The sequence below is a fragment of the Rhincodon typus genome, chromosome 10, assembly GCF_021869965.1.
Source record: "Rhincodon typus isolate 14 chromosome 10, sRhiTyp1.1, whole genome shotgun sequence".
Taxonomy (NCBI): Eukaryota; Metazoa; Chordata; class Chondrichthyes; order Orectolobiformes; family Rhincodontidae; genus Rhincodon; species Rhincodon typus.
The window spans coordinates 56,559,518-56,575,450 of NC_063341.1; the positions used below are offsets into that span (position 1 = coordinate 56,559,518).

General features: G+C 40.2%; 1 protein-coding gene across 7 annotated transcripts in view; it reads right to left on the reverse strand.

Moving 5' to 3' along the window:
• LOC109913946 (CMP-N-acetylneuraminate-beta-1,4-galactoside alpha-2,3-sialyltransferase) overlaps positions 1-15,933 on the reverse strand; it is a 425,675-nt gene that overhangs the window by 37,206 nt on the left and 372,536 nt on the right. For all 7 annotated transcript variants that reach the window (XM_048602385.1, XM_048602384.1, XM_048602387.1 and 4 more), the window contains one exon: positions 4,564-4,710. In XM_048602385.1, coding sequence (XP_048458342.1) covers positions 4,564-4,710 — 147 coding nt within the window. The remainder of the gene's footprint in view (positions 1-4,563; positions 4,711-15,933) is intronic.

Consider the following 15,933-nt stretch of genomic DNA (forward strand, 5'->3'; position numbering starts at 1 on the left):
TTCATGTGCAATGTAACATTTTCATTCCATACTCTTTTGTACTCTTACAATGTATGTCTTTTCCTGATAAAGTTGTCATGTTAGACTTCTGCTAATGGGAGTTTCCAGTAATGACATAAAAGTTAAGTGACATTATGCAATTTGTGATATTAATTTATGGCTGTGTTTATCAGGATTTTATTAGCTCAGTTTATAAAGATTTTATTGGACATTTATCCGAGAACTCTTGGGTTTTACTATTAATGGTACCAGCAGATTTAGTAATGCTGATACATCATATTTCATATATTTTCCCTTAGCAACAACACTAATAACAGACTTTCCAAAATTCTGCCTGTAGCATTTTGCCATTTGGTCACCACACTTGCTTACAAAGCAACAGTAACAGCACTTCAAAAGCAATTCATTGGCTGTGATTTACTTCTCAAAGGACATAAAATGCTTTGCAAATTTCTACTATTTTTCTCTTAAGCACATGAAAAGAAGTAAATTAATCCTAACATGAGCAATTCTTCCCAATTGGATTAACAAAGTTCTGCATCATCGTTCCCAGTTTTGCCTACCATCCAATCTCAATAAACTGGCCAAGCACAGCATCTTCCAAAAGACAAACACTGCCATCAAATTGTTCAACTATAAGTAAGATTTGAAAATATGGGCTGAGTTTTTGCCAGGGTCTTAAGTTACTTTGGAAGAAATCTGATTTTTCTTTGCATTTCCGACTGTGCAATTTTCCTCTGAGATTTTGCCAAATGTGCATAATAAACACTCACCCTACAACAGTTGGTTTCCCAGTTTTGACATCAGACACATCAGTAAGGGAATCAAGGTTTATGGGGAATAGGTAGAAAGTGCAGTTGAGGATTAATAGATCAGCTGTGATCTCATTGAATCGTGGGGCAGACTCTATGGACTGAAGGCCTACTTCTGCCCCTACATCTTATACTTTTATGGAATTATAATATCAATGAACAGACACTGAAGCTCAGTGAGATGTCAAGAAATTTACAATTCTTGGTTAACTCACACTTATGTGATAACTTCACGGATCAGAGATGAAACATTACCTGCATTGTGTTCAGTTTGAAAAAGACAATGGAACTAGACTTGGAATGCACAAATGACCCATGTATCAGCAGCTTGCTTGAACAACAATGGAGATTGCAACATAGACTGATAACAGCAGGATACTTAAAACTCTTCTTTCTGTCTATCTGGCTGTTTCTCTATCAATCTCAGAAACCAATATTACTGAAGAAGGAATGCTGACAAACTACTTTTTGCTGAAAAATCAACGTCATTTGCAAGTTTTACCACCCCTGAGGAAACAGAACCATTGGGACTTGAGATTCACTCGCATGCCTTGAAAAGCCATAATTGCTTATACCTTCCTGTCTCTATGGAAACCTTCCTTCCCCCTTCTTCTTTGTAAACTTATTACCTGTCTTTGATGTCCTGTTTTCTTATTTTTGGGGGGTTTTAAAAGGTAATAAAATTTAACTTTCTCTCACACAAGAAAATCTTGGAATTGACTTTCCTTCATTTTTTTTCTGATTCATTAAGTTTATTTGAAGTGTGATAACTACACTAGAAGATAAATAAAAATACTTTTTGCCATTGATAGGGTGTGATTTAAAGAAAACAGGAAAGTTAAGTTGATTGCCCCTCCTTATTTGGTCATAACACTGGCGTTATTTGCTGCTGTGACTTACATGGCTCTGACTGAAAAGAACCTGGTTTTGTCACTTGAAAAAGAAATCTAGGCTTGACAACAATCTAACGACCCTATATTGTTTTACAGGCACTGTGCTTTGCAAGTGAATTTAGCATCTTTTGTCCTTTCCTTCACAGAGAGGAGTGTATTGTTTGAACAGCTGCAGCCATTATCAATGCTTGCCTGAGTTTCAAGTGCTTCAACTGAGAGAGTTGACAGATTCAAAGAGTTGTAAAACAGAAATGGTACTGATTAAGTCTTTAGTTTCCTGGCAAAAGCTACGATGAGTACAATAATGACAAGTTTTATCACATGGCAGAACGCATTTGTTTCTCAGTTTCAAAGATATACAGGACTTCATTTGACAATGTGAGTTTCATTTTAATGTGAAATATTTTGCATTGATATTGTATGGAATCTGAGGACAATGCACAGTGCATAATGTGGAGAGACTATAGGTGATCAGAGAAAGCAAACAGGATGCATGGGGCAGAGAGGTCACATGGAAAAATGAAGGATATGTGAGGGCATAGAAATGGCATGGAGGGTTCATGGGGTTATAGAAGTGGCTTAATGAAATGAGGGGATGCAGAATTCATGGATGGAGGCAGTTTAGGAAAAGGTGAGGTGTAATGAGACCTGGGTGTCATGTGGAACAGTTGCTGAAGGTTGGAATGCAGGAGCAGCAAGCAGTGAGGAAAGCTAATGGCATGCTGGCCTTCAATACTCAAATCCTGTCACTATGGAGTAGGGATGTCTTGCTGCAATTATACAGGGCCTTGGTGAGGCCACATCTTGAGTACTGTGTGCAGTTTTGGTCACCTAGTCCAAGGAAAGACATTCTTGCTATTGACCGAGTCCAATGAAGGTTTGCCAGACTAATTCCTGGGATGGCACGACTGGCATATGAAGAACGACTGGATCTACAGGGCTTGTACTCAATGAAATTTAGAAGAATCAGGGGAGATCTCATAGAAACATAAAAAACACTGATGGGACTGGACAGGCTGGATGCAGGAAGAATGTTTCTGATATTGGAGAAGTCCAGAACTAGGGGTCACAGTCAAAGAATAAGGGGTAAGCCATTCAGGACTGAGATGAGAAAGAATTTCTTCACTCAGAGTTGTGAACCCGTGGAATTCTCTACCACAGAAAGCTGTTGGGGCCAGTTTGTTAAATATATTCAAGACGGAGCTTGACATGGTCCTTGCAGCTAAAGAGTTCAAGGGGTATGCAGAGAAAGCGGGAGTAGGACATTGAAATTGCATGGCCAGCCATGATAATATTGAATGGCGGTGTAGGCTCGAAGGGCTAAATGGCCCACTCCTGTACCTATTTTCTATGTTTCTATGATCTGAGGGAGCATGAAAGATGAATGGGGACATAGGTCAGACATGGGTATGAGATATGAGGTCTAGTGAGGTCATAAATTCTTTTGAGAGTTGGGATCCTGTGTTGGAGAAACGAAGTAGATCTTCCAGCAGGCCCACCTCTGTTCCCGCCCTGCTACCTGGCTTGCAAACTGCATTATGAACCTGTGTCGGTGTGAAAGGCAAAAGTGGCATGTAAAATCACCCATACGGCAGGTTTGCAGTTAGCAAGTGATGCAAATGCAAAGGTCGGATATCCCTGATGCTATGGTCTGATTTAATTTTTTATACTTAAGTGGGTATGATGCAGAACTAATTTCAGGAGAAACTCACCTCTTGATTTATCTCGCAAACTATTCTTAATTGGGACAATAGTAGAAACAACACATTACATTCACATATCACCTTTAATGAGTTAAATCATCATAAGGTGTTCCACAGAAAGAATATGCAAAAAATTTGAAATTGAGCTATATCTATATATATCCTATATATGTGTGTATACCAGGGCAGGTAACAAAATGCTTGCTCAAAGAGGTTAGGCTTAAAGAGAGTCTTGAATGAGGAGAGAGTGTTGGAGAGTTTAAGAGGGGAGTTCTAGAGTTCAAAACACTGGTATAGTCATTAACATGGTATGACTGAATAATGTGACTATGATAGATCTTGCTTCTTTGGGCAGAAGGATTTAAAAAAAAACAGATTTGTGGTCCATCAGGTACATGGTTCCTTGAAAGTAGAGCCGCATGCAGAGAGAGTAGTGAAGAAGGCATTTGGTACGTTTGCCTTCATTGGTTGGAACATTGAGTAAAAGAGTTGGGATGTCAGGTTGTGGCTTTACTGGACATTGGTGAGACCACTTTTGGAATACTGTATGCAATTTTGGTCACCCTTCCGCAGGAAGGATTGGTTAAACTTGAAAGGGTGCAGAAAAGATTTGCAAGGATGTTGCTGGGACTGGAGGGCATGAGTTATAGGAGAGGCTGAATAGGCTGGGGCTTTTTTCCTTGGAGCGCAGAGGCTGAGGGGTGACCTCATTTAGGTTTATAAAGTCATGAAGGACATGGATGGGTTGAGTAGTCAAGGTCGTTTTTCCAAGGTGGGGGAGTCCAAAACTAGAGGACATAGGTTTAAAGTGAAAGTGGAAAGATTTCAATAGGACCTGAGGGGTAACTTTTTCATGCAGAGGGTGGTGCATGTATGGAATGAACTGCCAAAGGAAGTGGCAGAGGCAGGTACAATGACAACATTTAAAAGGCATCCGGATGGGTATATTAATATGGAGGGTTTAGAGAGATATGGGCCAAATGCTGGCAAATGGGACTAGGTCAGATTGGGGTATCTGGTTGGCTCAGACGAGTTGGTCTGAAAGGTCTGTTTCTGTGCTGAATGATTCTATGACCCAGCAGAGAGACCAGGCATTATTTGTAGTTAAAATAGTCCAGAGAACAATTGATGAACAAACTGTCCGAGTTATCTTACCTCTTTAATGGCTGACATCTTAACATTCTCATAGTAATGAAGGGGTGCATTTGGAGCATTCATATCATAGCCAAACCCAGCCACTGCCACTTCGTCACAGTTGTGCAATGCCATTGTTATTGCCACTGTACCCAGTGTTGGGATATTCTGTGAAAAAAGTAAAAAGAGCAGAGTTAAATACATAAAGCAACAGAACAAAACCTTGGCAGATTCAAAAACAAAAGTTGCTGTAAAAGCTCAGCAAGTCTGGCAGCATCTGTGAAGAAAAATCAGAATTAATCTTTCAGGTCCAGTGACCCTTCCTCAAAACAGATTGGCAGATTCATTGTGAAAACAGAAGACTTTGTTAGTCTTGAGACTATAGCTATTATGGATACTTTGAACTGAAGGGTTTGATTGGGATAGGAGCGGAAATGTGGTTTCAAATATTTTTATTCTTCTCAAAAATAATACTTCCAGAACCGCAGAGAAGTACATTTAGCAACACACCCACGAATTGACAAACTTTTCTCAGGAAGGTTGACCCAATATTATAGTATTGAATAGTAAGAAAGAGTTTGTGACAATAACTCTTAACCAACTGAAAATCAAAGCTCAAATACTGCACCAGTAGCTGCATGGCTCACCTATAGCATTCTTGCTTCCATGCCAGAAGGTTTGTGTGTTCAAGTCTAACTCACAGAGATGAGTAAATAATCTAGGCTTAGAACTCAGTGCAGCACTAGGGAATGTGCAGCATTACTGGAGATGTTATTGTCCAGATGCAATGATGAACACAGGCCGAGCATTCCCTCCTGGGAATTATAAAAATCCCATTTTATTATTTGAAGAGGAGGAGGAGTGCTCTCCTAACATCCTGCTAATCATTACACCTCAGCCAACTTCACTAAAACAGATTATCTGGATATTTATCTAATTGCTGTTGTGGGATTTTGATGTTTGCAAACTGGCTGTTATGCTTTCTTGTATTTCAACAGCAACTACACCTCAGGGAATAAAAATACTTAATTAGTTATGAAGTATTTTTGAAATATCTTGAAGTAGTTAGATGCCCCATGTAAATGCAGCATATAGGTATTTTTTCTTACAGTCTGTTCAGGAATGTTGTAACTCATCTCTGCAGCAGGTGGGACATGAACTCGGGCCTTCTGGACACTACCATTGCAGTACAAGAACCCTAAATGAAAATTATACTTTCAAGCACCAAACTACATATGACTTGAAACTATTTTACTTAATTAGATGAGTACTTTGGGAAACAATAATAAATTTAGTAATTCCACACACCAAGCAGGTGATCATGCTTAGAAAATGTATTGAAATATTAAGTGTGAGGGTACTCTTTCCGAAGCATTGTTGGGTTAAAAAATAGGAACTTCAGCGTGAACTATGACATTTGCAAATTAAAGAGCATGGGAATCTGGGGATAAATGCACATAAACTTTTGAAGGTGCACAGCAAGTTCAGAAAATGGTTACATAAGGCATTCAGGGTCGTAGGAATTATATACAAATAAGTAAGGTACAAAATAAAGAAAGTTATGGTGAAATGTTAGAAGGCAATGGTCTGTCCTCAACTGGAATACTGTGCTCAATTCTGGACTGTGCACTTGAGTTAGGATGTGAAAGTATGAGAAAAAGGTGTAGGAAAGATTTGAGAATGGTTCCTGCAGTGATTGTAGGTCAGACAGCTGGACATCATAGAATATGACTTCCATGATTTGGACTGTTAATCAGTGAGCCCTGGCTGACTTATAAAAAGGGTGAGTGTCAGAGATACTGACCCTTTGATGCCTGACTCTGTATGCAGCAGTACTATAGTAAAGGACTGTTCATGTGCAAATAAAAGGTGACTTGGTGAGGGGATACCAGCTTCAATGGAGTTATTGAGGTTGGTTGGCTCGCCGAGCTGGTTTGTTGTTCCGCAGACGTTTCATTACCGTGCTTGGTAACATCCTCAGTGCAGCCTCTGATGAAGCGTCGGTGTGTTTCCTCGGAGGAAACCCGCAAGTGAGGCAATCCATCGCAATGGACCCCAGAGTTTAAAAGCCAGGCGGGAAAACACACCGACGCTTCATCAGAGGCTGCACTGAGGATGTTACCAAGCACGGTAATGAAACGTCTGCGGAACAACAAACCAGCTCGGCGAGCCAACCAACCTCAACACCCACAACCCGAGCTACAAATCTACTCCAAAATCAATGGAGTTATTTCAGTTCCATGGAAGAGGCACTTCAATTATGTGAATAGCCTTTAAATATTGAGCTGTTCTTTCCTTAGATGGGGATAAATAGAGGAGTTTAAAGTCATGAAGTGTTTAGACACAGAAGTTAGGGAAAAAGTATTCCTATTGATAGATTGGTCTACAGCCAGAGACAACAATTTAAGATGCTTGGCTAAAGAAGCAATGGTGAAATTAGGAAAACTTTTTTTTTATGAAACGTATAGTTAGAATGTGGAATGCACTGTCTGAGTACAGAGTAGAGGCAGATTCAATAGAGTAGAGGCTTTCAAAAGGAAATTGGAAAATAATCTGAATAGGTGCAAAAAGGCAAGCGAGTGGGATTTGCTGGGTTACTTTTATGGAAAGCTGTCACAGGGACAACAGGTTGAACAGTCTGATTAAATTATATAGTTAACGTGGCAATGTTTGATCTTAAAACTAGACAGCTAACAATGAAAATCATAGCAGCGAGATACCTCAATTTGAGAACAAACTTCACTCACCCCCTGTATAAACATAATTAATAATACTGTATTTCATATAGTTTATGATGAAAATCACATTTCTTTATCTAAACTCTGATAGTCATGAGTGTTTTACTCTAGAGCAATATTATTTCTTCACTGACAAATGGTGTTGATTGAGGAAGCCCTGGCACTGCTGGAGCAGGAAGCAGCATATGTTAGGCACTGCAGGTAAGTTTCAGAGCTTCCTTTTCAGGGGTTCAGGAAGACTGTGCAATTGCATTCTGGGCCTCAGAGAAGGCATTGGGGTCATCATACATATGATTATGGGGATTGCAGTTGGAGCCTCAAAGTTTAGGTCAGGTGATTGCAACTGGGGATTTGGAGAGGGGATGGAAGGGTGCAGTGCCTAATCTATTTGTGTTCCAGGTCAATTAACAATTATAGTTGAAGAAAGAAAGGATTTTGATTCTTCAATTGCAAGAAAGGGTATTTACTTTTGTTTTCTTTTAGATTATTCTGTGCATTGAGAGTGAGTTCTGTGCATGAGTTGAGGGACATCAGCACCAGGAGGGCAATGCCCAATGTTTGCTTCAGGTATGGGAAAAGATGCCTCACCCTTGCTCAGTGAGGCCAGCACTGCATTTCCAGTTGTTTCTTTCTTGCCATTTTGGAACTTTAGGAAGGCAATTTTTAATGCCTAAAAATTAGCGATCTGAGACCCAACTCAACCACCCACACAACCCCATCTGTTTAAAAGTAACTTCCACTCTAGCTTAATGTTCATTATATTACATTCTTCATTTTAACTTAAAGTCTTAAGCTTCTCATATCAAAACTAACAAAATAAATTAACAGTGAAACACGGTTTTATCTTTGGGCTGTGGGGAGAAAAGGAAGAGAATCAATTCAATCTCCCTGGAAAGCAGCAAGCTTGTTACTTGAACATAAACATATGTTTAGTATTCTATTCAATCCTGAAACTCAGTGTCAGATAGAATACCTGAACCTCTTGTAGCTGCAAGAATGATAAAGCAGAGTTTCATATCTTTTAATAATCTCATTCTATTGATGTCTTATCATTTTGTTCCATGCAGTAATGCATTAATGCATACTGATGTGTCTGACAATACACTGATAACATGTACCTTCAGCTCCTGTCATCCAATTCTCCAGGACTCAAAGGATTTCTTGGACTGCAAAGCCTCAAAATATAATCAAAAGTAGAGTAGCAACAAGATTAGAATTAAGTGGCTTAGCTAATTTATTTATCTTTTAAAATTTAAAACCTACATCATTCCCAGGCAAAACACGATTGGCAACTAACCTTCAAATATAACATGTCACGTGTACTTGAGGACTGTGACAGCGTTACAGACTCGATGGATTGGAATGTGCCATTGAACAGAATGGCCTAAAGCTCCATTCTAACTTTTGGAGTTGCTCCTCTCCTGCAGTTTAGAAAGCAGGTACTCACCAACTCTACTTTAATATTAATGTCAATCCTAAGACCAGTCTGCCTACACCATAGGACTCAAGTGGAACAAAGATCTGTTCATTTTTCTTCACAGTGTAAACAAGACATGAAGCCAACCTCTATAAAACTGCTACAGAAGATTAGGAAACAGATGTACCATGTTTATGCTAACCTCTGGGACATAGTTGGTGGCTTCAGGACTTGTTTCCATCAAAAGTAAGGGCTGTCTGTTCTTATTATTTTGGGGAGAGCATTTTTTTTCAAATGAGATTCATGATGCTCAATCCATTATGTCCTATGGTGACCTTTCTCATGAATTCTTCTGCTCTTCATCTCAAATTATGCAATTGGCTTCTTTGGTGCCTGTCTCATGCATCATGTAGGAGAGGGGAAGTGCTTGCTGCTGCAGGGGCTTCGCAACGGTCTTGCCTCTAGCACCATATATAAACCCGAGCTATGCACCACTTCAGATACTGCAAACCAGGAACCATCCGTCACATCGTGACCTTGCAGAGTTATCCCCAAGGAAACAGCCCAGAAAGGCAAATTAGATCCCCAGGAACTGGATATACTGGTGGATGGGGTGGTAGAGGGGAAGGCAGAGCTATATTTGATTGACTGGCAAAGGAGGCCACTCCACCAAATCCAACGGGCCTGTACTGAGATAGTGGCCTGGTCAGTGCACTGTCTGGGTGGAACACAACATATAGCAGTGCAGGAAGAAGGTTAATTATCTTCTGTGCTCTGCAAGGGTAAGTGCCATCATTTTCTTTTTGCTATCTCATGTTTACAGGGCTACTGCTAAACTAACTGCACTGCACACACACGTCACTAAGGTTCATGCTCTATAAATCTTACTATGTATTATGTACACTTAAGAGCTTTTATGCACTTCATTCTCAAAATCTGACCCTTTCTGCCCTCTATGCTTCTTACTCACTCACTGAAGGCACGTTATCACATCTCCTGCATCACCACTAACAACTTTTTCACCTACTGTCATTACAATCAAACCCTTCCATTGCCTTATTAAGGAAGAAGTGATTCACCCCCTGGATTTTGTCTCCATAGCATCCCAACCTGTAACCCTTGGACTGGTTGCATTTGACCTGCAGGACTGACTGTTGCTACCCCCTAATCTCAATTTGATGAGTCTCTTGGCTGACTGGCGGTATCTTTGACTGACTATATTTCTCCATGATTCCAATAAGAACTTTGACTTTCATTCAGCTTTTCACACACATCTGTCTGTTTGAAGCACGTGCAGTGCATTTGATGCACAAGGGACTGGTACATACTGAAGTTGTGACATTGACATAAGATGGTGCCGTACATCAATGTGTCCTCCCACTGACTGTGCAGTGCTCTGAACAATGTCAAACTGCAACCTCTCCTCTGCTCTGAAAAGCATTGCAAGCTGTAGAGTAGGTGCAAAATGTGTGAGCATTAAGGAATGAAACTATAAGCCATAAGATGCATCCTTTGCAGATTCATGAGATGAATGTATGTCCCAGTGTACAAAGTGACCTGGCAGAAACATGCAAGTCATAAGTCTCCCTGATCTCCACAGCAAAATCCCTAAGGGGAAAAGTGGTGTATGAGTTGGTCTGAAAGTAGGCTTGATGACAGGGTGAGGCTAGTAGTTTGCCACTGGCAACATGCACGGATGAAGGCTTTAAGAGGACAGCGTCCATGGAGCATGTGGGGGCATTGTGATGAAAACAAAGTTTGGACAAAGGCCCAGGAAACAAGCAGCTGGCTGCTGCTAGGTAACTGCTCTGACTTCCAAGTTGGAAACTGCTGTTGCCTAGTTTTTCAGGGAAGGAGATGTGAATTGGAGGCTTTGGGCTATTCACAACATGCAAATGCATGGAAATAAAGGTAGTTGCTGCTCATAAGCATTATCTTGAACTATTTAAACGTTAAGAGAAAATCAGAACTTTTCGTTGATATCGAACTTCTGATATTAATTTTCGCTATAGTTTCCTACATTTCCTGTCACTACCATATTCTGCTCAAGGGATGTAAAACTCTGCCCTAAAGATGTGTTTTCTTTAACCTTCAATTTCCATTTCTTTATTAGCTGTTTTAAATCCTTCTACAGCACAGAAACCCTGAGAGTACCAGTAATTCATCTGATGACATGCTTCTGACAATTTTGCTACATATGACCTCAGGAAGAAGTTTAGAAGATTAAAATTGAAACGCAAGTGGTCTTGTCAGCTTCATGTGGAAAGGATATTTTCTCTTGTGGGAAAATCTAGAACTAGAGACCAGTGTTGCTCAGATGAAAGAAAAAACGTCATTCATACTCCTATTTCTCTAGAGCTAAAGAAAGAATACATCTTTATGGTGCCTAGGTTAGGGCTTGTGAAAAGTAGAAACATTTTCACCACCTCTAACATATTGAGCACCTCCATAATTCTAAAGAAGTATGCAATTCCATATACATTTTTTTTTGCTCAATAACTCATTTGCCTTCTCTTCATCTTCTGAACGTGTTAGCTATTACTGGGGTACAGTTTCAAGAGTTCTGGTGATTGGTCAGATAGTTGAAGTCAGTGGGCTAATCTATGGTGGTGAATATCACAAGTGAAATGGAGCGGTTGGCCATGTATTCAAGCCTCATTCCAGAGATATAAACAAGTGAAATGTTAATTTGACACTCAACTGCAGCACCAAGTTAGTGATACGCTGTAAGAGGCACTGTCCTTCAAACGACACATTTAAATGAGGTCCCATCGTCCCACTCGGGTGAATTTAAGAGGTCCAATGGCTGAGTGAGGTTGTATGTAAGATAACAAGGTGTAGAGCTAGATGAACACAGCAGGCCAAGCAGCATCAGAGGAGCAGGAAGGCTGACGTTTTGGGCCTAGACCCTTCTCCTGCTATCTCATCTTGTATGTAACCTGGTTTACACTCCCCTGTAACCACAATCAATCCTTCCCCCAACCATGTAAGCTCAATTATGTAAAGATTGTGCCATTTTATTTACTGTATTTTCGACTGTGGTCAAAAATGAAAAAAGGACCGTTTTATTACTGAGAATTGTAGAAAAGATTGCTGCACTTTTATAAACAAGTTACTGAAACTCACAGTGTGTGGTGTTTTCATTGCTGCTTTGTTCAAGCAGTGGGTAGTAGTGGGGTGAGACATTTGTAGATGGCACAGCACCAGGATCCAAGCGCAGAATGAGATTTGGCAGGCAACAGGGAGCTGATTGATTTGTGAAACTGTGACAAATCATGGACGCCAAACATAATCATTCTAGCGACAACTCTGGGATTTGTTCTGCGGCAGGTGAACAGCTTGTGAGTGTGAATGGCACAGAGAGAAGACTTTGGACTGCTTGAAGTGCAGCTTGTGTGTCTATTTCTGCACAATAAAAATTCCCTTAAGCCTGAAGAAAGCCAGTTAGTTTCAGCCAACAATCACTGTAAGTTTTTGTTTGACCAGTAACCAAGAGACTTTGTAGTTAGCATACCATTCGCCCTTGCCTCCTGCAAAGAATTGAAAGAACCTGGAGAAAGAAGACTACAGAACAGGAAGACCTAGCAAGCCAAAAGGATTATCTCAACAAATTCTGTGGACTGGTATTGTGGAACTGTAGCTGCCAGTTTATTTCCTCCATCTAAAGCCATGTGTGTGTACACGAACGTAGGGGTATTAAAAGGGGTTAGAGTTTTAACTAGTACAGTGATATGGTATAGTTCACAGATATTTACTTGTGATTACAAATTACTTATCTGTATTAAATAGTAGTTCTTATTAAATACAGGAATCTGGTCAGTGTTCCCTGTTATTCTGGTTCCAATAGCGAGGTAAATTGGGGACCCTGCATACTTTGACTAAAGTTTGTGTAGCAACCCTGGCAGTAGTGGACCATGAGAATCAATGCACTTTCTCAACTGTGTAACACTTAGCATTCTTATTACTTCTAAGCCACCCCTCCAGGAAGTCTTATTCATCTCCTCTGTATAACATCACTCACCATTCATTTAACTTACTGGACAGTGAATTTGCTGATGCTATATGTGTTCTGCAGAAGTAAACCTGTAGCACAGAACCCAAGTACAATTAAAAGGGACCAGTACCCAAAGAAGTTGAGTGCCATAGTGACTGTCACTTGCATAATGATTCCTCTGTTTAAGGTGGCATCTGGGCCCATAGCAAACAACTGGCACAGCTTTTTTGTTTCCCCAAGAAAATCTTGGCCCTATTAAACACTGGTGAGGTTGAGATATCACCACCTTGGTTTGTAAATAAAGTGACATGGCTATCTCTAGGTAGACCTCAGAGATCTCCAATGTTGTCTGATAAACTGCTTCTTCTCATTATATTCCTCCCATACCTTTAGGAAAATACCATTATCTCTTATTAAATATTTAACAATGTAAACATTGAGAAGACCATTGCACTAGGAGTTATGCTGAATCTATCACAAAATTTCAGATTGGCAAGGCATAAACTAAATCATGTTCTCACTCCGAATCAAAGCAGAAGCTAGAGAATTCCCAAACAGTGTCTTTAATACATTTCTGCTTATTGACAGCTGCCTGGCAATCCTGACTGCTTCAATTCAAGATGGACAACAGAGAGATTCATGCAAATGCTTTGCACAATAATGCTCTGGACAATATTTTATTGGATATTTTATAGACAGCAATTTCCTCCTTCAATGATCCTCAACCAGACTGAAAAGGGGCAAATATCAGGATAATTTAGGTCTTGGTCTAGTTATAGGAATTACACTGTACAAGCAAAGTGTTGGGCATAGGCCTGAACTGCAACAACAGCCTCCCTTCGTACAAACTATGACAGGTATGTTGACAGCTAAGTGCAATTAGCTAATGCACAATGATCAGATTCCTTCACTGAGAGATTTATTTTTAAAAAGTGACAAAGTGACAATCAAAAGCTAAGTCTTAAGCAATATTAACTAATCGCATCATTGCTTCCTCAAAACATTTCTAGTATAGATTACTGCAGAATTCCTACTTACATGCTGTCCAAAGTTACGATTTTAGCAAGAGCTCCCACCATACTCGACTGCAAATGCAGTTCTAGGGATTGGCTTCTTTGGATTAACCCTATCTGTGCTGTTGTTGATCTGTGTTCTCTCAGATATAAAATAGATATATATAAATATAATATTCACCATATATTGAAAAATAAACAAACACCGTAAAATCTTACATAAAAATCTTATTTGACTGAAATAGAATATCTTGCATTAAAAGCCCTATTCAATATTTCATGTAATCCATAAAGACACTTTGTGCAGAATTTTCCACTCCCTAGAAAAGGCCAGGGATGGGGAGAGGGGTGCTGCGGTGTCGTAAGGGCAAATAATCTGGAGGATGACATGTGAGAAATACCTGCTCCCTTCCTGACGCCTCAGCAATTGAGTTCTTGGCAAGAAGGTCCATGGACGACACTCCAACTCACCATCAATTTAAGGCCCCTAAATGGTCAGTTAAAGACTCTTCAGAGCCTTACCCGCCACCATGCTAATTACCTACCTTCCTGGCAGATGAGAAAAGTAGCTGCCGTCCAAATGGGGAAAACAGGGTGGGGTGGCCTGCCTGCTGGGTTGTGGACTTCCACTTGCCTTAATTTGGGTTAATTATGGGTACAGATTTGGGATGAATATCACCCCCTTGATCTTGGCTCCACCCCGCAATCAACCTCTCCCTGCGATCCCCACCCTGTGGTGCCTGTTCCCAATAAAACTTACCTTCTTGCCATCTCCAGTCTTTATAGCTGAGCAGACTGGGCCTCCAATTGTCTGCAGCTCTGAGTGGCTGGCAGATTGATTCACAGCTTCAGGCAGATTTCAGCACCTTCTGGCTATGGCACTGGACAGGTCAAGAAACGTAAACAGAAATTGCTGAGAAACTCAGCGGATCTAGCAGCATCTGTGGACAGGGAGCAGCACTTTGGGTCCAGTTTTGCAGGTCTGAAGAAGGGTCACTGGATCTTAAAAGTTAACTCTGCTTTTTCTCCATAGATGCTGCCAGACCCGCTGAGTTTCTCCAGCAATTTCTGTTTTTGTTCTCGATTTGCAGCATCTGCAGTTCTATGGGTTTTTTTATTTAGGTCAAGACGCTTGCCGGTCAATACCTAAATACCTGATTGGCACTTGATTTGGCAGGTTTTCTCATTGGCGGGGTGGGGGATTACTCACTCTTAAAGATGCCTGACCCCACTCCCAGACAAAATAAATACAAATGTTCCCATTTACAACTGAACTGAATTGATGCTGTCTAAATTGACTTTGGTTGTTTCTACCCAGTTCTTAGTGAGCACAGAAAATTACACATCCTCTACTGCATGTATAGTTATGTGATACAAAAGAAATTGAAAACTCAAAATGTAGAAAACAACAACTAAGAACTGATTGCAATATACTGCAGTAGAGTGGGTGGGAGGTCCAATGTGATGCTCTACCCTGCCACACTTTTGAGCATTAGAATTCAGTAAATAATCCATTATTATTTGTCTTTTCCGTCAATACCTTACCAATTTACTTTAATCATGTATTGGCAGCTCCAATCTTTCTACTTTGCTCACCTAATTGTGGCCTCCTCAGGGTATTGCGCATAATGCTAAACTGTGTAAAATGATCCATGATGGGTGAGACCATTCCTAACCTTCTGATCAGCTTAAAGATAAGACTGTCTGAAATGCTCTCCTCCTGATTCATTCACTAATGTTGACTAATGACAAGGAAGCTCAGTGCGGAAGGTGATGCATTAGATAGATGATATCATTCTGAAGAAAATTTCAGCCAAGAAAGAAAGAAATGGTTTCATTTGTTCTTTCAGAATTTTGAAACGCCTGCAAAACACGTCAATTACCTTCTACCCAATGTAGCCATACAATGGCTACACAACAGCACGATGGAAATACAAGTCTACCTTCGCATATCCTTTTGCTAAGGGATTCTAATCTCAGTGGTATCATCAGAAAGGATGCACAACAAAGAATAATCACTTCCCAAAGTAATGCAGGGGTCATCCATGGAGCTGCTCAATATTGCTACTGTGAAGGACTGAACAAAGGTTCTCTGTGTGTATTTAGCTGAGGAGTGGTGCATCATGCACGCGTACTTAAACATCTAAAGGAAAGAGAGGAGGTGCTTGAAGTAACTAACTTTCAAATCATTTTAACCTCAGTAAACATATAACAACTACTTGAATGTAT